Source organism: Limtongia smithiae (assembly GCF_038497785.1).
Source record: "Limtongia smithiae strain NRRL Y-17922 unplaced genomic scaffold V1518scaffold_10, whole genome shotgun sequence".
Lineage (NCBI taxonomy): Eukaryota > Fungi > Ascomycota > Lipomycetes > Lipomycetales > Lipomycetaceae > Limtongia > Limtongia smithiae.
Genome location: NW_027117631.1, coordinates 277,639 through 297,627, shown reverse-complemented (window position 1 = coordinate 297,627; position 19,989 = coordinate 277,639). Strand labels below are relative to the sequence as shown.

At 53.4% G+C, this 19,989-nt stretch overlaps 8 protein-coding genes across 8 annotated transcripts; 2 read left to right on the top strand and 6 right to left on the bottom strand.

The window, feature by feature from the left end:
* Positions 1-32: 32 nt before the first annotated feature.
* V1518DRAFT_420353 (major facilitator superfamily domain-containing protein) lies at positions 33-2,217 on the top strand. The gene has a single exon (XM_066904974.1). The coding sequence runs from the start codon at positions 385-387 to the stop codon at positions 2,086-2,088; it is 1,704 nt and encodes a 567-aa protein (XP_066758158.1). The 5' UTR covers positions 33-384; the 3' UTR covers positions 2,089-2,217.
* On the bottom strand, positions 2,092-3,004 carry V1518DRAFT_420351 (D-Tyr tRNAtyr deacylase-like domain-containing protein). Its single transcript, XM_066904973.1, has 4 exons — positions 2,896-3,004; positions 2,558-2,832; positions 2,438-2,503; positions 2,092-2,379 (listed from the first exon to the last, which is right to left on the bottom strand). Exons 1-4 carry the CDS (start codon positions 2,958-2,960, stop codon positions 2,225-2,227), a joined length of 561 nt encoding a protein of 186 aa, XP_066758157.1. The 5' UTR covers positions 2,961-3,004; the 3' UTR covers positions 2,092-2,224.
* Positions 3,005-3,125: 121 nt separating this feature from the next.
* On the bottom strand, positions 3,126-4,460 carry V1518DRAFT_376462 (uncharacterized protein; the record flags this gene model as incomplete). The annotated part of the gene is made up of 2 exons (XM_066901542.1): positions 3,126-4,011; positions 4,069-4,460. The coding sequence occupies 2 exons, from the start codon at positions 4,458-4,460 to the stop codon at positions 3,126-3,128; spliced, it is 1,278 nt and encodes a 425-aa protein (XP_066758156.1).
* A 555-nt stretch (positions 4,461-5,015) lies between these two features.
* V1518DRAFT_420346 (uncharacterized protein) lies at positions 5,016-5,960 on the top strand. Its single transcript, XM_066904972.1, has 3 exons — positions 5,016-5,407; positions 5,486-5,738; positions 5,805-5,960. Exons 1-3 carry the CDS (start codon positions 5,087-5,089, stop codon positions 5,837-5,839), a joined length of 609 nt encoding a protein of 202 aa, XP_066758155.1. The 5' UTR covers positions 5,016-5,086; the 3' UTR covers positions 5,840-5,960.
* V1518DRAFT_420345 (kinase-like domain-containing protein) lies at positions 5,850-8,022 on the bottom strand. The gene has a single exon (XM_066904971.1). It carries the CDS (start codon positions 7,801-7,803, stop codon positions 6,163-6,165), a length of 1,641 nt encoding a protein of 546 aa, XP_066758154.1. The 5' UTR covers positions 7,804-8,022; the 3' UTR covers positions 5,850-6,162.
* A 73-nt stretch (positions 8,023-8,095) lies between these two features.
* On the bottom strand, positions 8,096-12,324 carry V1518DRAFT_420343 (RecF/RecN/SMC). Its single transcript, XM_066904970.1, has 11 exons — positions 11,888-12,324; positions 11,426-11,836; positions 10,887-11,370; positions 9,821-10,833; positions 9,606-9,770; positions 9,459-9,552; positions 9,290-9,405; positions 9,001-9,242; positions 8,668-8,946; positions 8,456-8,608; positions 8,096-8,395 (listed from the first exon to the last, which is right to left on the bottom strand). The coding sequence occupies exons 1-11, from the start codon at positions 12,203-12,205 to the stop codon at positions 8,149-8,151; spliced, it is 3,522 nt and encodes a 1,173-aa protein (XP_066758153.1). The 5' UTR covers positions 12,206-12,324; the 3' UTR covers positions 8,096-8,148.
* A 366-nt stretch (positions 12,325-12,690) lies between these two features.
* V1518DRAFT_376157 (Carboxylesterase) lies at positions 12,691-14,472 on the bottom strand (the record flags this gene model as incomplete). Its single annotated transcript, XM_066901531.1, has 2 exons — positions 12,691-13,491; positions 13,543-14,472. The coding sequence occupies 2 exons, from the start codon at positions 14,470-14,472 to the stop codon at positions 12,691-12,693; spliced, it is 1,731 nt and encodes a 576-aa protein (XP_066758152.1).
* Positions 14,473-16,330: 1,858 nt separating this feature from the next.
* On the bottom strand, positions 16,331-18,134 carry V1518DRAFT_73871 (major facilitator superfamily domain-containing protein). The gene is made up of 2 exons (XM_066906665.1): positions 17,657-18,134; positions 16,331-17,601 (listed from the first exon to the last, which is right to left on the bottom strand). The coding sequence occupies exons 1-2, from the start codon at positions 17,892-17,894 to the stop codon at positions 16,349-16,351; spliced, it is 1,491 nt and encodes a 496-aa protein (XP_066758151.1). The 5' UTR covers positions 17,895-18,134; the 3' UTR covers positions 16,331-16,348.
* Positions 18,135-19,989: the final 1,855 nt, after the last annotated feature.

The window sequence follows — 19,989 nt, the reverse complement described above, 5'->3', positions numbered from 1 at the left end:
ATATGTGGTGGAGTTGGGAACAGGATCTGCTGGGCTGATGCGCCCGCCGCACAGTGCGCGGCGGTGCCGTCGGAAGGGCGCCGACATCGCTCCGGCAAGAGCCTCACGAAGATCACGGGGACCAGCAGGCAAGAGGAATAAGAGTGAGCAATAGTGGAAGCAGCGAGTACAAAGCAGTACGAGTACAGTCCTTTAAGAGCAGTGCGCCTACGACGACGTTGGTCCGCAGGGAGAACGCGAACTTTTATAACTCCTTGCCTCCGACGTACTACCTCCTCCGCAGTCTTCGGCCTTTATCCCCGCAGACGTTCACATATCTCAGTGTCTGCCGCACTGCATGACACTGCGGTTTGCTGTGCAAGCACGTCAGTGCTCGGCTGTGTCATGACTAAACAGAGCGACGACGATGACGGCGACTCCGTGCACGAGACCGTTCTCGCCAACCTCGGCGCCACTGCTGCCGCTGCCACCAACGATGACTACGAGAAGAAGGCCATTGACAGTGAACACAACAGCAATAGTGGCGCTGAAAGCAGAAACGATCCGGCGATGCTGCAGGTAATCACGACGGCCGCCTCCTTCCCGGCGGTATACTCGGTGTTCTCGCCGCGAATGAAGGCCTGCATATGCGCGATGGCGTCGCTCTCCGCAATCATGTCGCCGCTCGCGACGAGTATCTACTTCCCATCGATCACACTCATTGCAGAAGACCTTGGTGTGAGCGTTGAGCATGTGAATTTGACGGTCACGACGTACATGATTCTTCAGGGTATCGCACCAACGTTTTGGGGCTCAGTCGCAGACGGATTGGGCAGACGTCCGGTATACCTCGCGACGCTGACGGTATTCGCTCTCGCGAACCTGGGCCTCGCATTACAAGAGACATACGCGGGTTTGATTGTCCTGCGTATGGTCCAATCTTCAGGCTCATCCGCTACCGTCGCCATCGGCGCCGGCACGATCGCAGACATTTATGCGCAAAACGTGCGTGGAACATACATGGGCGTGTTCAACGCTCTCGTGATGATGGCACCGGCGGTTGCACCTGTGTTTGGCGGGCTGCTCTCTTTGTCTGCAGATTCGTGGCGTGCGTCGTTTTGGTTTTTGCTGGCGGTCGCAGTCGCGTTGGGGATTGGGTTGTTTGTGTTTATGCCCGAGACGGGACGAAATGTGGTCGGCAACGGGAGTATTCCAGCGCGAGGGATCAACGTCTCGGTACTCGCAATGCTCAGGAAGCGACCACGGGATGACGAGGAAGAAGAGTTTGACGAAGGCGAACAGATACCCCCGCGCCGTTTCCGCAATCCGATGCGCTGTGTGCTCATGATTCTCGAGAAAGATGTTGCTTCAGTGCTTTTCAGTTTTGGACTCATCTACCTCGGCTACTACTGCGTGACCGTCGGCTTCGCAGCGCAGCTGGCAAGTACGTACAACCTCACCACGCTTGAAGTCGGTCTATGCTTCCTACCTTACGGCGCCGGCTGTTCGGTCGGCTCAATACTCGTCGGCAAGTTCCTCGACCGAGATTTTTTGAAGTTCGCGAGAAGCAACGGTTACGGCGAGCTCGTGGCGCAAGGTGGCAGCGGTCTGCGGAAGAAGCCCGACTTCCCGCTTGAAAAGGCGAGGTTGCGGACAGCGTGGATACAGATCGCCATGAACTGTGTCTTCACATGCGCGTTTGGCTGGTGTTTTCGCAGCGACGTATCTCTGGCGGGGCCGCTGATCATTTTATTTTGTGTCGGCTTCTCCTTCAACGCGTATGCGACCACGATCCAGGTTCTGATTGTGGACTTATACCCACAAGATACCGCGTCTGTCACGGCCGCGAATAACCTCGTGCGATGCTTACTCGGCGCTGCTGGCACCGCGGTCATCGACAGAATTATCTCTGCGGTAGGCATGGGCTGGACGTATACCATCGTTGCCGGCATCGATTTCATCGCGGCGCCGATATTGTTGCTCGACTATGTCTACGGCGGAATGTGGCGGAGAGAGCGGTATTATCGCCTTCAAGCAAAGGAAAAAGCTGCCCGATCAGCGCAGATCCAGACGGAGGCGGAGGCGGGAACGGCGGAGAAGAAGGAGTAGTACTGGTGGACTAATTTGCATCTTTTGATTAGACTTGGGGACTTTTGGTTGCATGTGCTTGATTGGATTGGCAGTCATACAAGAGTATATCACATCTATGGCATAGTATATATAAATACTCACGACAAATTGCGTGTCACTTGGTGTTCAGCTCGATTGTGACTGGGCCGTCGTTAACCAGGGCGACCTGCATGTACGCGCCAAACACGCCAGGCTTGACTTTGTCGTCCGCCAGCATGATTTTGCGCATCTGTGTCATCGTGTACTCGTAGAGCTCGCTAGCAGCGGCAGCTGCGATGACGTAGCGTTAGTGTCGATTCTGCTGCACCTTAGACACGGCGAGACTTACGGCGCTCGGCGTGGTGAAAGCTCGGCTTGTTCTTTTTGACGGAGGCGAGTAGCGTGAACTGCGATACTTGTAATCGTCAGCAACAATCCAACAGTAAATCCACAAAAACCATCTACATACTGCACAGAACTTCACCACCAATCGCTGCGACACTCTTATCCCATTGTTTGTCGAGCCGCGCGGATTCGTCGGTATTGGGAAATGCCTCGCCCGACGAGACAAGCGACGCCGTCGATGCCGACGCTGATGATGCTGTTGAAGAAGGTGCAGATACCGCTGTGCCTGCAGGTGCTGGAAAAATCTTCAAATTCACAATGCGCGCTGCAAGTGTGTCTGCGTCCTGTGTAGTGTCGCCAGCCTCGACGCCTAGTAGCACGAGGATGCCGCGGCTGATGCTGTGCTCGGAGCGTCAATCATTGGGATTGCAGCAATGACACTGGTGGCAAGGACGGACGTACGCGGAGATGACTTGGTCGTTGACGGAGACAGAGGCACTGCGGACGCGCTGGACGATGGCTCTCATGTTGATGGTGATTGTGGTCAAGGAAATTATACGAAAGTTGTCACGGTAAAGCCCTTGGATGTGCATTTCATGACATACGCGCCTTAACATACAGTCCATCTAAAATACAACATATACACAGATAAATACACTAAGAATACATATATACACCGTCGTGGTCGCAGCTTAATCACTGTTGCTGGCTGCTCCACGCTTATTGAGCACCTCCTTCTCGCGCGCTTCGATACGCGCCACGATGTCTCGCCGACACAACGTCCTCGTCCCCGACACAATCCGCAGACTGCACACCTCGCGCACTTGCACCACGCTGCACAGCTCTGGCACAACTTTACTCACAACCTCAATCGCCGCGCGCGCGTCGTCGACACTCTGTAACCCCGTTCCGCCTCCGCTTCCTGTCGCAACGAGTGTCGCTGCAGTACGTAGCGGCATGCTGGTGGAGCTGGTCGCAGACGAGGAGGCAGTAAGTTGCAGGTGCAGGAGCACGTCGATTGCGCCGCCACGATGGACTGCGCGGCGCAGAGCTGCGAGTTCGGCTCTGTCTTGCTGAGAGAGTACGTTCGCACCGACGTTGGCGCGGGCTCGAGCTGCTTCACGTTCTTGTTGCTTCGCGCGGATTCGGTCCAGGAGACTCGTCTGTCGCGAGTGCAGCGCAGTCTTCGATGTCACCGCCTTGATCGCCGCTGATCCTTGTCGCGACGAAGGTGACGCCGATTCGTAGCGCAGAAGAAGCTGGACGGATTGCGCACTCTTCTTGAGCTCTGCCCCACGCTCGTCGGCCTGCACCGCTCCCGTCTTTGTTAGTTGTCGCTCTCGCACTGGAAGCTCCTTAAGCGGTAATGTTGCTGTTGTGGATTCATTGTGGAGAAAGTCGTTGCAGCGACGTGCAAAAGCAGCCGTCCTGCGCTCGAGAAAGTCCGCAGCATGGCTATCAGCATCTGCCTTCCCGACTTCAATAGCGAAATCCTCTGTCTGCGCTCTCATAGCTGAGACCGTATATGCCTCAGGGTAGAGGTGCATAATTCGCTGCAAATCAGTCAGTTCGAACGACCTATCAAAGTCAGCATATTGTAGCACAAGAAAGGACCACAAGAGAGGAACCACTCACCGACCCGAGGCGCGCTCGACTTGAGCCTGCACTCCGTTGAACGAGCTCACGTCGCGCACGACATCGCCGCCGTGGTGCATCCACAACGCAGCGTCAAGCGCCGTGAACAGCTTCCGCAGCTTTTCGACTTCATTTTGTAACGGCGTGGCTTCCTTCTTAGCGCCTGTGAAGTTGATGTTAACAGCATTGTCGAGGCAGGCGCTGCTTTTAACTGCTAGCCCTTTGTCTTTCGGCGAGACAATGCTGACGTTTGCCTTGGTCGAACGGAACGCAAACGCGCGCATATCTTTCTTGACGACGGGCTTCTTCTCCTCGCCAGCTCCGCATTGCGGTGATAGACGCTGTGTCTTCTGCCGTTTGACGCTTCGCTGGTTCTCCTGGTCATCGCGCATGATCTTGTCCTCGGCACCATCCTCGAACGTAGAGGATGAAGACGTGGTGGTGGTGCCACGTGAAGGCTCACTGCTCGCAGCGGCAGGACGGCCGGCGCGTCGTGCAAAGAGCGTGCTTTGGCGCGTCGTCGCGTGGGACATTTTCGCGTGTACAGCTTCCACGTTCAGTCGCCGCTGTTCAGTCTGCGCAGTGAGTGAAAGGACGAATATAGTCCATGGCCTGGGGGGTGAAGAGCCCGCCTGAAGCAGTAGGGGAAGCCGCCTGAAGCAGTAGGGGAAGCCGCACGGAGCACGGTGGCTGGGTCAAGCCCAAGACGCGTCCCGGCGCGTCTTGACGCGTCGGGACGCGTCTTTAAGTTTCCCATTGTACGCGCTTGAACGCGTCGTGCGGCGCAGGCTCTCCTACGCGTCAGCCAGATCCGGACTAGCCTAGCGCCGCACCAGTCGCGGCGTGCACGTGCACAGTTGCGTACGGGATTTGTGCCGGTGCGGCTCAGTGCGTCCGACCCGAGCTCGATGCGCTTTGCCTTGGGCCGCCTTTTGCGTGGCCCACCTAGCTCTTTCACCAGCGTCCGCTACACACAGAACCGTCCACACGCAGTCAACGGCACAGAATCACCGCAGGCATGACGTCCTCGCACCACAACATTGCGTCTCGGAGCGGTGGGAATGGCGCAAGCAACAACGGCACCAACGGCACTATCGGCGGCAACTCGCACGGGGTGGGAAGTAGCGGCAACAGCGGCGGCAGTAACAAGCGGAGCGGCGGCAACGGCAGCAGTGCAGCGGGCTCCTTGGCTATGGCGTCGCATGGCGGACATCACGGGGGTAGCAACGCTGGCGCAAGCAGTGCTGCGTACAACGGTGTCGGGCTTGCGAGCGGTGCTGGCGCTGGCGTCGGCGGGCTGGCTGCCGGCATCGGCGAGGAGGGCTTACACGTCGATCCGGTACGTCCTCTACTATCCACTTCACACTCCATATGTATAGTACAGAGTTGAGAACATAATTCTAACGTTTCCCCGCAGATAAACTTTGAAAAGTTCCCGGACTCGGCCCTCCGAAAGTACCGCACCCATTACGGGCTGCCTGAAAAATCCAACATCTCTGGGCCAGGCATGCTCCTCAACGGCAGCGCAGGCAAGCGCACCTTCTCTTACAAGCACCGTACCCGTATCACCAAAGACGAACTTGCTGGCGCGGTGAAGCGCCATTTCGCGGCACAGCCCACCCGCGAGACGGATATGATCGTTGCCTTCCTTTACTCGGCACGGAATCAAGGTGCGTTTGCTCGTTTGTGCGGACGGATTCAGAAGTGGGATGTTTAAACTGACTTTTGTGCTGCAGACAAAGAATTCAAGCTTCGCTTCAAAGGCACTTGATTTTGATTTCCGCGCATCTGCTTGGCGTTATCTCATGGCTTCTGCTTGCTCGTCGTCTGTAACTTTAACAGTTTCATACATCTATATGTACAGTACATTAATACATACGTTGACTATGGAATACATACTTCCCAGACATTAAAACGTTACCCATCTAAAGTAATCTATATACCCCCAATGCCACAGCCGAAGTCCAGACTACTAATCTGTAAAGGAACTAATGTAACAGAAATATAACCACGGAATTTTCCTATCCCATCCCTCTAGGCGCCAGAGCTCCAGTGTCGATAACTTTTGTCTAACTTCTTCCAGAACCATTGTCTTCATGACATCGCCGTCATCGCCTTCTCGATAAAACTATGACTTGCCGTGAACGTAAAGTTTTCGAACATTTCTTCATCATCCCCGCCGACCGAGCCCGCAGCAGTAGTAGTGGCAGCAAGTGAAGTTGCTCGCCCAGTTGTTGCTTCCGTAATTGCAGCAGCAGCCGCTCCGCCCTTTGCGGATGACGCGTGACGGCCGGGAATCTCCATACCGTCTCGCAGCGGTGGACTGAACGCAACGTCAGCAAAGTCTGCGAAGTTCTCCGCCAGGATAGGGTCGGTGATAACCGGCATAATCGGCGGCACCAGTGACGGGTCACGGCGCTCGAGCAGCTCCCAATTGATCTTGCGGAAGAAGCGATGCTTGCGTATAGTAGTGATATCGCTTGGTAAGTTGCTCCCCAAGCGACGCTTAGGTTCTTTTCGGAGCAAACGAACCAGAATATCCTTTGCGTCCGGGGTCAAGTAATACGGCAACGCTACCTTATTCTTCTGAATCTTCTCCACGATTCTCTTATAATTATTCCCGGTGAATGGAGGCGAGCCAGTAAGTAAATCATAGCATAACGCGCCAAATGACCACCAATCGACCGCAAAATCATATGGATTTCCCAGCAGAATCTCCGGCGCCATGTACTCTGGAGTGCCGAGGAAAGTTTTGCACGTGCCGCCGTCATTCGCTACTTTGCTCAGCCCGAAATCAGTCAACACCAGATGACCCTGTGCGTCAAGCAAGCAGTTCTCCGGCTTCAGATCCCGGTACACTGCACCGACGACCATGTGCAAGTGCGACAGCGCAAGCACAAGCTCAGCAGCGTAAAAAGTGACAACTTCCTCCGATAGCATTCTGTTTGCCAGTAGATGCGAAAACAGCTCACCGCCCTGCGCGTACTCAAGGATGAGATATAGCTTGTGCTGGTCCTGCAATGCATAAAACAACTTCACTATATACGGATGTCGCACCGACTCGAGAATCGCGCGCTCGGTCTTTGTCTGCTCGACGTGCTTCTTGTGAACCTTCATTGACGCCTTTTTGAGTTGCTTCTGGGCAAACAGGCGACCTGTTGCTTTCTCGCGCACGAGCAGCACCGTGCCGTATGCACCTTTACCGAGAACTCGGATAGGCTCAAAGTCAGAGCACTGCAGTCGCCGTTTCACCGCGCTGCCCGCGTCAGCTTCCGCAGCCACGGCGTTGTCGCCGCCAACAACGCTGCTCTCATCGCCGTCGCTAACGCCGCTGTCGCGTGCAGAGCTGCCGCTTCCCGCAACGTAGTCCGACGAAATACTAACCTCGTAGGACGTGCCCATAAGCGCCTCGTCACGGAACTGAGTATCTTTCAACGTACTCCCCAGCAACGCCATGCTCTGCGTCAATCCCACCATCTCCTCATCGTCCTCGGCGATAACGCCAACTCCACCGCCTCCACGTTGCGGAATAGAAATTCCCCAGCCTGGCGTAAATCCACCGCCACTGGTGTTGTCCCAACCAGTGCCGGGTTCCGTCGTCGCTGCAGTTGACGCTGAGTACCACGGCTCTTCGCGCGAATGCACCGATGACACAGAACGCCGACGCACACCGCTCCCCACACCGCGGAAGTCGCTATCGAGCTCGGGGTCGTCAAAGGCAAACACGTCTGCCATTTTCACGAGTAGACTCGCACGCCCAGCTGCATAGAATTGGGAGAAATGAGGGTGCTGCTATTCGCCGAGTATCCGCGTAACAGACAGTGAGAGTAAACGATAGCGATCACTCAAAAAACGAGTACGAAAGGCTTTGTGAGCCTTACAGACGGCGCATGATATACACACGGGTGGAGGAGGTGTGTGAGGATTGTACGATATGATACGGGAGTCGTGAAGTTCTGGTCGACGCCACACTTTTCAGCCATTGTCATTTTCACGTTCTGCACGTGCCGCAGCACGCGTTCATTATCACCGCAAATACGTCTATTTGATCAAGCTATCGTACAACCCTATTTCGCCAATCTACATCACGGTCACCATCGACGTGCCCTCGTGAAACCGCGTCCGGAACACGCGATTCGCGTTTGAAAATAGTCCGTCCTTCAAACTTACAACAATGAACTGCGAGCCCTTGAACCGCGTCTTGATCAGCCGGCCAATGTTTTGCGTGTGGCTCAGATCCAGCGCCGCGTCGACCTCGTCCAGGATGTACATTGGCGCGGGCTTAAACTGCAGCAGTGCCATGATCAGCGACAGCGCCACGAGCGATCTGTGTATACGATATGTTAGTAAATCTGTTTAAAAGCGTTCCACTACTCGCGCAACGTACCTCTGTCCACCGGAAAGCTCGGCTAAGCTCTCCTTCCAGATCTTGCCGAGACAAACCTTCACCTCCAGACCGTCCGTGACCTCTTTGTTTTCTGGTGCTACTAATTTTGCAAAGCTTCCTGGCAGCATTTCGGAAAAGATCTGACCAAAGTCCCTTTCACCAACATCATTAGCACATCCCTCTGTTATTTGCGCGCGATATGCATCACTCACTTGTCGACCTTTCTCCAGGTTTTGATCAGCGCCTCCTTCTTATACTCGTCAAGACTCACTATAGTCTCGTTGATCTTTCGCTTGTCCTTCTCGATTGTCTTCAGCATCGCCTTCAGCGAGGCCTCCTTCTTCTCGACGTTGTCAATCATATTCATGACCTTGCCGTTCACAGCCTTGCGCATCTCGCTCGACCGATCGTCCAGCCGCTTCATCGTCGCTTTGCATTCGTCTATCTTGTACGCCGAGAAATCATAAGGTGAGTTGGCCCGTCCAAACGATCTGCGCTCACGTTAGCTCTCTCCTGTCCATGCATCTATCTTGCTGGTTACTCACTCCCTCTCTTCCTCAACCCACGAGTACTGCTTCATGAGATCGCTCAATCTCTCTCTGCAGTTGCGCCCATCGCTCTTGATCTTGTCGAGTTCATGACCAAGCTTCTGCAGCGCCAGCTCAAGGTTCTCAATCTGCTGATTCTTGGTCCTCATGGTATCCTGCAACGCCGACAGCTCCTCGTCGTATCCGATCAGTTTTTCCTTCTCCGCGTTCACGACCTTCGATAGCTCTGTATATCGTTGCTGTGGACTAGTTAGCTCTGCTTCATATTAAAATATCACATTATTACCTTCGTAGCTTCTTGATCCTCCTTGAGCTTGACAATCTCGCTATTTAAATCGTTCCAGCTCTGCTTGGCCTCCTCGAACGACTGCTGCGCTTGAGCGATGTCGGTCTCCAATTGATCTGCTCAATGTTAGCCTCATATCTTAATACAAAGTCCAATGACGGAAACTTACCCTTATCGAGCTGCGCCCCTTGGAACTGCTTCTGCGCTGTCTTCAACTTGCGCGACTCAACGTCAAGTTTCTTTCTGAGCGTGGCAGCTTCCGCCTAGAACAATGTTAGCACTGTCTCGATCTCTACATGCCACATAGTATACTCACGCTAAGCTGCTCGAGTTTTGATCCCTTGTTGCTGGCAAATTCCGCTATGTCGCGCTCAATCTTTTGTGCATCAGCTCGAGCTGCGGCCTCGGCATCTCGGGCTTGCGAGATTTCAGCGTGTAGTTTCTCCACTGATTGTGTGGCGTTCTCCAGCTCGTTGATGACCTGTTATATATTAGCACTTGCTCACATTGCCCAACCGTTTCAGCACATACCAATGACGACGAGCTTCCGGCAATCTCTTGCTCAATTAGCAGCGCGGCGTGCTTCTTCAAATCCAGTTGCTGCGTAATTGCCATACCCTTTTCGATTCTGGCCATCTCTGTAGTCAACACGCTATGTATTTGCTCCAGCTTGTCTGCTTCTTGCTTCAGCTCAGCACAGAGCTTGTTCAGCTCCTGTATTGTAACCAGAATGCCGCTCGAAGTCGGAGCGCTGCCACCGGAAAGTGTGCCGTTGGGATCGTACATGTCGCCTTGCAATGTCACACTCTTCATGCGAATCCGGGGATCGAAAGTCACGTTCTTCGCCGTGTCCGCGTCAGCGCAAACGAGTGTAGATCCGAACACAAATTCCATGGCGCGACTGACTTCTTCGTCGTATCCTACAAGCGATAACGCGAGATTCACCTTGCCTGGCGCAACACTCTTCGCAGCGCCAATCTTCTCAGCAGATGCCTTAAATGCGGAAATCTTGTTCAGTGGAATGATAGTAACGCGCTTAGTCAAATTGCCCTTCTCAAGCAGTTGCGAGCCGGTAATCTCGTTGTCGACAACGACGTTGTACAATTTCCCGCCTGCACAAACTTCCAGCGCAGTAGCAGCCTCGAACTTATTTGGCTCAATTGAGAACAGCTGTGCGACAAGTCCTTTCACCTTGGATCTATCGAAACTGGGAGTCGGATCAGAATACGAAAAGTCGACATTCACAACTTGTCGCTTGAGCCCATCAATCTTGTGCGAGAGCTCGCGCACGTTCGATTCACACGACGCCTCTTGCTGCTTCATGTTGTCGTAGGCTTCTGGGTCGAATTTGAGCGTGATGAGTTGCTGCTCAAATACGGCGCATTCCCCCTTGATCTTCTGCAGCTCCGTAGCTCTACCCTGATTTTGCTTCCTCGCCTTGTCTGCTCGAGCATCGAGCTCGACAATTCGTCTCTGCAGATGCGTAACTTTCAGTGCCAATTGTTCCTGCTGCGTCTTCGCCTCGCTTGCGCGGCTCTTCGCACCTAGGCTGTTGTTAGCCTGTTGTGCAATTCATCAACCGGCGTGGGTCACTTACTTTCTAGCTGATCCATGAAACTGTTCTTGCTGCCTTCTTTCGAGGTGACTCCAGTGCGTAATGTTTCGATTAATTCTTCCTTGGTTGATACCTCCTTCATAAGCGCCTCATGAGCCTTCGACGTCGCCTCGTACTGTGCCTGCGCAACTTCAAACTCCTTCTGTTTGAATGCAATCTGCTGATTCAGATCTACAATATTGCTTTGTATAGTTTGTCCGCGCTCTTCCTCTTCGATGATATTCTTGGCTTTGAGCTCGATGTGCGTAGTCATGCGGACAATGTCGTGCGAAAGCTCCTTCATGGCTTGCTCGAGTTTCTGCATTTTCTTACCCTTGTTGAGCTCCTTTTCTCGAAGTTCCATGATACGGTCAATGTCTTGCTGTATCAACCCAACTTCATGCTTAGTCTTCTCAGTCTTCGCCTCGTGAGCGTCGACGTCCGCATTCTTGGCGGCGAGAAGCTGTTCGAAGTTTGCCGATAAATCCTGTGTAACATTTAATGCTGATGTTTAAATAAATAATTCCGAGGATAATACTTACACTGTACTTGATGTAGTCGTGAGCGACAACCACTCTCGTCAATCGCTCCAGGTCCGACTGAACCTGCTGGAACTCTAAGAACGACCGCTTCTCCGTGCGCAATTTATCCAACTTCGGCTCAATCTCCTCACGCAAAAGATCGCTGATCTCTTCAATTTTCTTGTCTTTTTTCGCCATTGTCGTCAGCGCTTTGTCGCGACGCTCTTCGAACATGCGCGTGCCGGAGGCTTCCTCAATCATCGCCAGGATCTCCGTCGACTTCATGTTTAGCACCTTGGTAATACGACCTTGCATAATTAAAAAGTTCGGATTGTTGATGTTGAGCTGGATAGACTGGAAGAGCTGCTGCACGTTCTGCTGCTGTGCGCGGTGGCCATTGATCAAATACTTGCTGGTTCCACCGAGAACAATCTGTACACTGTTAGAGCCAACCCTCACACGGACCGAAAAATAAGCACCCACCTGTCGCGTAACGCTGATTTGCGGGCAATTCTCGAATCCAATAGGGCTCTTGGTCGTGTCGCTGTTGTCGAAGACAATGGTGACACTCGCCTTTGTCACGCCAGCCTGTCCGCGCTTGTAGATGAGATCTTGCAAATTCTGGGCGCGGACTGTGCTCATTGTCGTAATTCCAAGCACAAAGCAGATCGCATCGAGAATATTCGACTTGCCAGATCCATTGAGGCCAGTGATACAGTTGAACTGTTCGTCCCAACCGCTGATGACCGTACGCGTCGCGTAGGATTTGAAGCCATCAATGATTAACTCCTCAAGCCTCATGGCTACAGTGGCTGTAATCCGTAGAGGTAAAGTGCGTTTACCGCTGATGTGGAGCAGATAAAATAGCGCGATGAAGGACAAGTAGACGCGAGATTCGACGGTCGCGCCAACGTGTTTATGTTGCGCGTTGAGTACGTTGTCGCAGCAACCACTCGCTGTGCCCCTCAGCGCCACGAATACTGCGGGTTAGGGCAGATTGTGCGCGAGGTGCGATGTCAGAATGAACTGCGTGTGGCCTGTCCTGCCGCAACTGCGAGCTGTGATCGACCACGACAGCCTCCTGCTTCAGCGCGCCGAGTTCATGGATTGGATCGTTGGATGGGTTATAGATGCATCTAGTTGCAGGTTTCAGGTTACTGACCAGAATTTGAAGAGAAAGAGATCAATTTAAAGTAAAAGTGTCGAAAACATTACAAGAAGCACAAAGACACCGTGAACGCCTCCATGACCCGCCTCTCAAGCCCCTACCGTGAAGCACCGGCAATCTAGCGGCCAGTCCAGTCGCCCTCCATCCAGAAAGCGCATCGTGACTCCGTCGGGCCCTCCTCGGCGAGGGTAGTGCGCCGAAAGCCGCCTAGTTCCACTTCCAGTATTGCGATATCGCCATCTGATGCCGCGTCGTCGGCCCGCGGAAACACGACGCCGGAGGAGGAACATGCGTTCGGATCCCCCGTAATTGCGAAGCCGACTAGGTATTCCTGGAACTGCTTCGCGCGATCTGCGACCGACGAGAGCTTCATCCTCGGAAACTCCTTTTCCGCCAGCTTACCAAGAATGCTCTGTGTCCCGCCCCAGAAGGTGTAGATCAAGTCCACGGAATGAATTCCGGGAGGAACAGAGAAACGGTAAAAGAACGACTTCGCGTAGGAAGCGTTCAAGAAGCGCAGGTTGCATGACACAACCCACTCCGAGATGACGGCTGCAACGCGACGGAAGGCCGAGCTGTAGTGCTCTGCTGGGTAGAGCCGCTTGATCTCCGCGGGCGTGTCCGCCGTTGCGTTGGGGAAGTGGTGCCCCAGCAAGGCGTCGAAATCTTGCTCAGATCGAGCTGTCGGGTCGGCGAAAATAAACCCTTCGTCAGAGTTGTATGCTGCCATAACTCTGACTGAGGGGTTGTACCGCTGGTATCCGAGCATAAACATCGGAAGTAGAGGCACATATGTACGGTCGACGTATGGACCGAACTCAAAAGTACCATATGGTGCTGCAAATACTGCCTCCTTGTTCGCCTTTGCCAGGGTCTGCACGTCTACCGTCGTGAGACATTCGAAAGAGTTGACAATTCCCTGTGTCGCGGTGTTGTTGTTGGCGATACCGAGATGGTGCGGGCAGTCGACAAGGCGCGCAAAGTTGCGGTATTGTGTATCTAGCAAATCGTTGTCGTATTGAGGATAAAAGGCGGGCGATTGCAGAATAGCCTGACTGAACTGAAGTGGCTCAGGTGACGTCATATGATGCAAAATGGAAGACGCGCCTGCGCTTTCCCCCAAGACTGTCACCCGGCTGCTGTCGCCGCCAAAGTGATGGATGTTCTCCTTCACCCAGTCAAGCGCCATCCTTTGATCCATAAGGCCGAGATTCGTGTATCCGCGCTTCTTCATCTCGCTGCCACCGAGGAATCCAAACGCCCCAAGGCGGTAGTTAAGCGCTACGTATACCATGTTGCCTTGCGCACGGTCGAGGAGTCCCTTCGGATTGTAAATGCCGTCTTTCATGCCAAAGACAAAGCCGCCGCCGTGGATCCAGACCATCACAGGGAGAAATTCACCATCGGGATTGCTTGTGCCAGAGACAGTGCTGTGGGACGTGGCCGTGGTGTTGCCGTCAGGCGCAGCTGTCCAGTTTGATGCCGGGAGCGATACGTACGGAGTGGCGACGTCCAGAAACAAGCAATCCTCGGATTCCTCAATGAAAGGCGATGAGAGCTCGAGCCACTTGAACTGGACATTGGTTGCTTGATGGCAGACCTTGCCGTTGCGGCCATCGTCAATCTCGGTCTGGTACTCCGGAGCTTGAGGCGGGCGAAAGCGAAGTCCATCGACTGGCGGAGCGGCGTATCGAATGTTCTTGAACATGAGATAGTTGTTTTGTTGGTCGAAGAATGCAGCCCGGTGACGGACATATCCGAGATCAACAATAGGGAGGGAAGAATCTGTCACCGACAGGTCCAACGCGGTAAGAGTGCCATTAGTGGAACGCAGCGGCGAGGTCAGCGCTGTGGTAAGCCACGCAAAAATGGTGAGAAGCAGCGAAATATATGAAGCCATATCTGTAGTAGAGATGGTCGAAGCTATGAGAGAAAGCAGAATAGCAAGAAGCGACAATAAGGTATGTCAAGTATGAAGAGAGAGAAGTGCAGCTCAAGCGGGGCGATGGCAGCCTATAGACGAGTACAGGTGCGACAAAGTGGGTAGGAGGCAAGGCAACGCAACCGGCGCCGGGCTGAGCGGGGTCAGGTACGCGTTCTATCGCAGTAGGAGATATGAAGCTCTGCCCGCGGAAGCGCGCTGTTGTTCAAAATACGAAGAGCAAGGCAGATCTAGGGTACATCAAACAGCCATTCAATACATTACTATAATATGGGCAATTAATAAGACTAGAACTAGATTGTGGCAAGGAACACGGTATAGGGTATTACATTCAGCTTTCCGTCGTTAGAGATAGTGACGACTTCCACGTGCAGTATGGCATTCAATAGACAACTCGACAATATCGTGGGTCACGTTGCCAAAAACGAGGCAGTGACAATTTTTCCAAATGCGGGGAAAAGAGCGATATGTCATGTCGACGGTCACGTTGCTACCGCGCCGAATGAAAATTTTTTTTGCAAATCGTCAGGAACAAAGTTGCTGCACAATCGCAGAGGACTAGTGGGCCGAATGCCGCATAGTCAGTGATCGTGATGAGAAATCCTGGGATAACTTGAAGATTGGCCGTGAAGTAGATTCCGAGGCTGTTGGTCTGCGTGACAGTGCCAGAATTGGGACGATCGTTGGTGATGCACACGCCATGGACGGCGTTGTGCTCTCATCCGCTCAGCTAGCGCCACCTACCCGAGCAAGTCACTCTATTGCACACACTTGCCAGTTTGATGGGAAATAAATTCTTGAAGAGCTCATAACCGCCTCAGCAAACAGAACAGAAAGGATTTATTGCATAGTAAGTTAGCTCAGGTATCAGCCGAGTCTCTCTCACTAAGTCAGCCAATCGGCCACCATGCCGCCTAACTACTCCAAGCAGCACATTCGATAAAATACGTCACCGCAAGATTCAGGAGCTGGTATTCAGCAATATGGCCTTTACACTGAGAAGACAAGCAATAGCCGACCTGGCAAGTCAGTCGATGAATTTGGTCCAGATCGAGTAATCGGAACGCAAAGACTTCACAGCGCATATTGAAGGAATAGAAGCGTCTTGTTAACACTGGAAACAGCATTGGAGTGAAAAGGGTTCATTAGCCAACCCTCGCAGCAGTCGGCTTGCCGCAATCTCACACAGTATGCACACTCAACACCAACACGCGCGAGGAAATGATTGCAATATCGCTTGGAGGTGTTCTCGACTTGACAAATTCTTCAGAGCAACAGATGTAGTACCAGGTGCGGGTGGAAGACAGTAGTCGGTAAAAGAAGAGACACAAAAGAAAGTATGCTGGACCGACAGACGTCCGCCGACACAGCTCCAGTCAATCGAGAGCTACAACCAGGTACGTCAGCAATTAGGAGGACGGATGCCCAATTGTGAAGAGAGGAAACGTGCGGCGCCCGGTCGTCGACATCACAGAAGCAGCATGACGTCTGTCGATGTCATAGGTAGATCAAATAGCTAATATGACATGGAGCGCGATACGGCGTACCAGTTTTTGAACGAAGAGAGTTCAGCCGTGCGAGTTTTTTTGCCGAGTCACGATCGCCCATCGCCATATTTCCCGATGGCCATAGCGCAACGGCTGTAAGATCTCCCGGATTCTGCTTCTACGAACGCACACAAGCAGCAGCGTCTAAAAGCTTGCCAGTCTTGAAATGTTCATATATGCGGGACATATATATTTGTATCATTCTAAATCAAGATCTAGAAGCCCATACGTATAGTTACAAAACCCCTTAGAAAGAAAACCAAGCAAAAGCAAAACGACACGGGTCACTATAAGCTATCGACCTTAACTTCCGCCTCCTGCTTCTTCTCAATGGAACCCTCCTCCATAGAAAGAGAGTCGGCCAAGTCAGACGGAACGATGCTGTGGTCAGCATTACGACCTTCAATGACGTCATACAATCCCTTCTTACGATCGCGACGCTCAAAGTAGACTGGGATCGGCAGCATCAACAGCTCGATAACACTGGCTATGACGATATATATATAACCAGCCAGAAAGCGAGGTGCATCCTTGGTCTGCCAGACGGATAGCGGTAAATAGATCTGAGCGATTGTGTAGGACATGTTGACGAAGCCTAAGACAACGGAACGCATCTCCAAGTCGTAGGCAGTAACCTCAGCCAGCCATGCAATGATGACGTTGATGGGTCCCTGAGTAAAGCCAAGGAAGATGAACGCGAAGAACTTTGCGCCGATAGGAATGTTCCAGACAAGAAGCAAAACGTTGCAAACCAAGACGATAACAGCGGAAATAAGTAGAGTATCCCATCGCTTGTTACGCCAGTCGCTATAAAATGCGCAGAGCATAGCGGAGATGATAGAAATGGCATATGAAGTTGTAGATAAGTTGTTGACCATGGCCGTGCTGTACTGAGGCTGGTCACCAAGCCAAAGCAGGTAAGGAGTCGTGGAGGGGTAAGGCGTTTGCCAGAAAAGTCCACAGAGGAAAAAGAACACCCATGCTTGCCACGACGTCATGCCCTTTATGACAATCCTCTTGGTAATACCCTTGGATGGCGCAAAGCCTTCCTCGAGAAGACGAGCGCGAGCAAGTTCCTTCTCACGAGGAGTAAGCCACCTGGAGTTGCAGTGATCAGGAACGTTGGGGTAGAAGAAGTAACCGACGGTAGCAATGGGGATTGTGATGACGGTGCACATGATGAACAGCCAACGCCAGCCTTCGAGACCTCCAACACCGTGCAAGTTTAAGCAGGCGTTCTGCAGGTAGCCCGAGAACATGGATCCGAGCGGATAGGTAACGTAGTAAACAGCATTGCGCTTGCCGAGCTCTTTCTTGCGATACCACGAGTTGATGATGTGAACATTGCCGACCCAGCACGGAGTGGAGGTGATGCCAACAAAGAAGCGCATGACCATAAGCTGCTGGTAGTTCTTGACGAATGCGGTACCCAGGGTGAACAAACCCCAGGCGATCTCGCAGGCTGGAATGTAGTAGTGCGCGGGGACCATAGTGATAAGAATGTTACTGGGGACTTGGAAGAAGGTAGTCGCGGACCAGTCTAGAACAGTTAGCCCCCAGCTAAAATGTATGCAGAGCAGTGGCAAAACACGTACAGACAGCAGAGAGATAGGTAAGTCTATTGCCGAAGAGGTTCAAGTCGTCCTCCATACCCGACTCATAGGCGTTGTAGATGGCGTTAACATCGAGATTGTTGGTCCAAGTCGACAAACATGCGAAGATGAGAATCAGAAAGTCGAGCTTGTTGACCAAGACACGCTCTTCACGGCTGTACTCCTTAGGAAACCATCCCAGTGCCTCAGCAACTGGGTTCATGAAGTAGTCGAAGCCCATGGTGAGGATGTCGACGGAGTGAACAGCTCGTTGGACGGCAATGGGGAGGAGACGAATAGGCGAAGGAAGGGAGTAGTTATATAGAGACAGGGGCGAGGAGCGGGTCAAGGCTCCGGCGAAAAGCGCGCTCGGTATTGATAGCAGGGACCATGGACGCAAGAGTCGCCGTTACTACTGTGGGTACAGGCGCTAATCGACGTACTCAGACCAGCGACTTGGTAGTAGGCGTCTCACGGTCCAATGCGCACCGCGAGGATAGAACGCTTGGCGAGTATCCACGTCATAGAGCGCGTTTGCGCGTGTCATACTTCTAAGTCTGCCGGTGAGTCGCCAAACCTTCGACCAAGACTGGATCACGAAATTCCGATTCCGTGAGTACCCGTAGAATAGTCGGCAGAACATTCAGCATCAGTCAGAATTGAAGATTCAGCAGGATTGCACTTGGCGGCAGTCCGCGACGCCGCATTTCCGATAAGGAGCATGGTGCGCACTTGGCGGACCGAGCCACCTGACGACTCAGTGCGAGCTTGGCGACCTAGCTCGGCCACACAGACAGCGTTGCGCTCTGATAGTTCCTTGTTACTCCCCGCGGGGACCACAGCTTATCGCTGGGCGCAGGTGATCTCCGCACTACCCTTCCAGGGCGTGGTCCAGCGCGCCAACAGCGGCGACTCAGGGCGGCAGCGACTCGCGATGGCGCGGCTCGTCGCCGTTTAGGTTTTGGCGGCCGCCATCATAGGGCGCCGGGAAGGCTGGAGGCGTTAAGGTGTGGCGCGGTGGCGGACAATAGAGTGGGAGGAGGCGAGTCAGACTGTGTCAGCGAGTCGCCGTCCCGTCGCGCCTGCTTCGTGGGCCACAACAGAAGACCCGCCCCCAGACTCAGACAGGTCCGTTGCCCCAGTAAAACTAAGAGCCACTGCTCTGCCCTGATGCGGTGCTTATCGTCGTGCTACGACACACGAGCACACGAAACACACTTGCACGCGCGCGGTCCAGCTCACGTGAGCAGCTACGACCGCTGCTCCATAGGCTCGTACTCGGTTGACAGTATTCCGCCCGCACCGTTATCGGATTCGGCGCCATCAGCCCGCATCGGGGGCGGCCCACTGTTGCGCGGACCCCATTGTCATGCGATTTTGGTAGAAAGCATGCCTCCCTCGTCGGCCGCATCGCCAGCAGTACCGTGGCAGCCCGTGGCGTTCTGCGCGCCGTTCTCCGAGGGTCGCGGGTGCAGGGAGTCGCACTGAGTCCTGAAGACTGCTATCGGCGGCGAGCTAGCGACAAGTCAGCCTTATGATATCTCGTTCGTGTATACTGTACAGCCTCCTTGCCATATCATGTGCTTCCGACTCCCGGCCTCGACGCCGAGCTCCCGCCAAGGCCGCGCGATAGAGACTGCTATCGCAGTGACCGCGCACAACGCACAACTGTAGCACCGCGCCATCGGAGAGTGTGCTCGTCCCCATCGGACTGTGCGAGAATGTGCCAGTGCGACTATCAAAGCATACATGAGTTTACGACTCCGCAACGACATATCGTGGTTGCCTACAACAGGGTTTCTTACGACTCAATCGGTAGCTTCACAGTTTGCCATGATGACTTCTTGTTCTTCCTAGCTAACCTTGGCGACTCGATGCGAACCCTTGCGGAGTTCTCGACCAAGCACAGCCACGGCGTTACGCGCGTATGACTTGCTGCGTGAAGCTCTGTCTTCGGGCATTCAAGACACTTGTCGTCTCGGCGCTACTGTACCCTTTTCCGGTGGCATAGACCAACCTTGCTGTAGAAGGTCCTACTATTGGCCGCTGCTTAGTGAAGTGTGACATGAGGTCGCAATTTTCTACCTATGCCGGACATCGCGGATTAATTTGCGTTCAAAGAACGGAGTGGACGACCAGTATAACCGCTCATACTGGTGGTGAGGAACAGCCGACTCTCGGAGGTTGCTCCGCCGACTCCCAGTCTTATCAGCCTCTACGTCCAAAAGTCAACGGGACTAGATGCACAGAGGTAGTAAAACTAGACTGTTCAGATCCGGTCGTCCACTGCCATCGCGGCATGTATCACTTGGAGTTTGCTAGCTACTACTTCAAGT

Excerpts from the sequence above, each read along its gene's own strand:
- V1518DRAFT_420343 (XM_066904970.1), bottom strand. The coding sequence starts at position 12,205 with ATGAGGCTTGAGGAGTTAATCATTGATGGCTTCAAATCCTACGCGACG. Across the intron at positions 11,837-11,887 it reads AAATCAGCGTTACGCGACAG|ATTGTTCTCGGTGGAACCAG; the intron begins GTGGGTGCTTAT and ends AACAGTGTACAG. Across the intron at positions 8,947-9,000 it reads TGGGTTGAGGAAGAGAGGGA|ATCGTTTGGACGGGCCAACT; the intron begins GTGAGTAACCAG and ends ACGTGAGCGCAG.
- V1518DRAFT_420345 (XM_066904971.1), bottom strand. The coding sequence starts at position 7,803 with ATGGCAGACGTGTTTGCCTTTGACGACCCCGAGCTCGATAGCGACTTC.
- V1518DRAFT_73871 (XM_066906665.1), bottom strand. The coding sequence starts at position 17,894 with ATGGGCTTCGACTACTTCATGAACCCAGTTGCTGAGGCACTGGGATGG. Across the intron at positions 17,602-17,656 it reads TACCTATCTCTCTGCTGTCT|ACTGGTCCGCGACTACCTTC; the intron begins GTACGTGTTTTG and ends TAACTGTTCTAG.
- V1518DRAFT_420351 (XM_066904973.1), bottom strand. The coding sequence starts at position 2,960 with ATGAGAGCCATCGTCCAGCGCGTCCGCAGTGCCTCTGTCTCCGTCAAC. Across the intron at positions 2,504-2,557 it reads TGGTGGTGAAGTTCTGTGCA|TATCGCAGTTCACGCTACTC; the intron begins GTATGTAGATGG and ends GACGATTACAAG. Across the intron at positions 2,380-2,437 it reads CTTTCACCACGCCGAGCGCC|CTGCCGCTGCTAGCGAGCTC; the intron begins GTAAGTCTCGCC and ends ACGTCATCGCAG.
- V1518DRAFT_420353 (XM_066904974.1), top strand. The coding sequence starts at position 385 with ATGACTAAACAGAGCGACGACGATGACGGCGACTCCGTGCACGAGACC.
- V1518DRAFT_420346 (XM_066904972.1), top strand. The coding sequence starts at position 5,087 with ATGACGTCCTCGCACCACAACATTGCGTCTCGGAGCGGTGGGAATGGC. Across the intron at positions 5,408-5,485 it reads AGGGCTTACACGTCGATCCG|ATAAACTTTGAAAAGTTCCC; the intron begins GTACGTCCTCTA and ends GTTTCCCCGCAG. Across the intron at positions 5,739-5,804 it reads TTACTCGGCACGGAATCAAG|ACAAAGAATTCAAGCTTCGC; the intron begins GTGCGTTTGCTC and ends TTTGTGCTGCAG.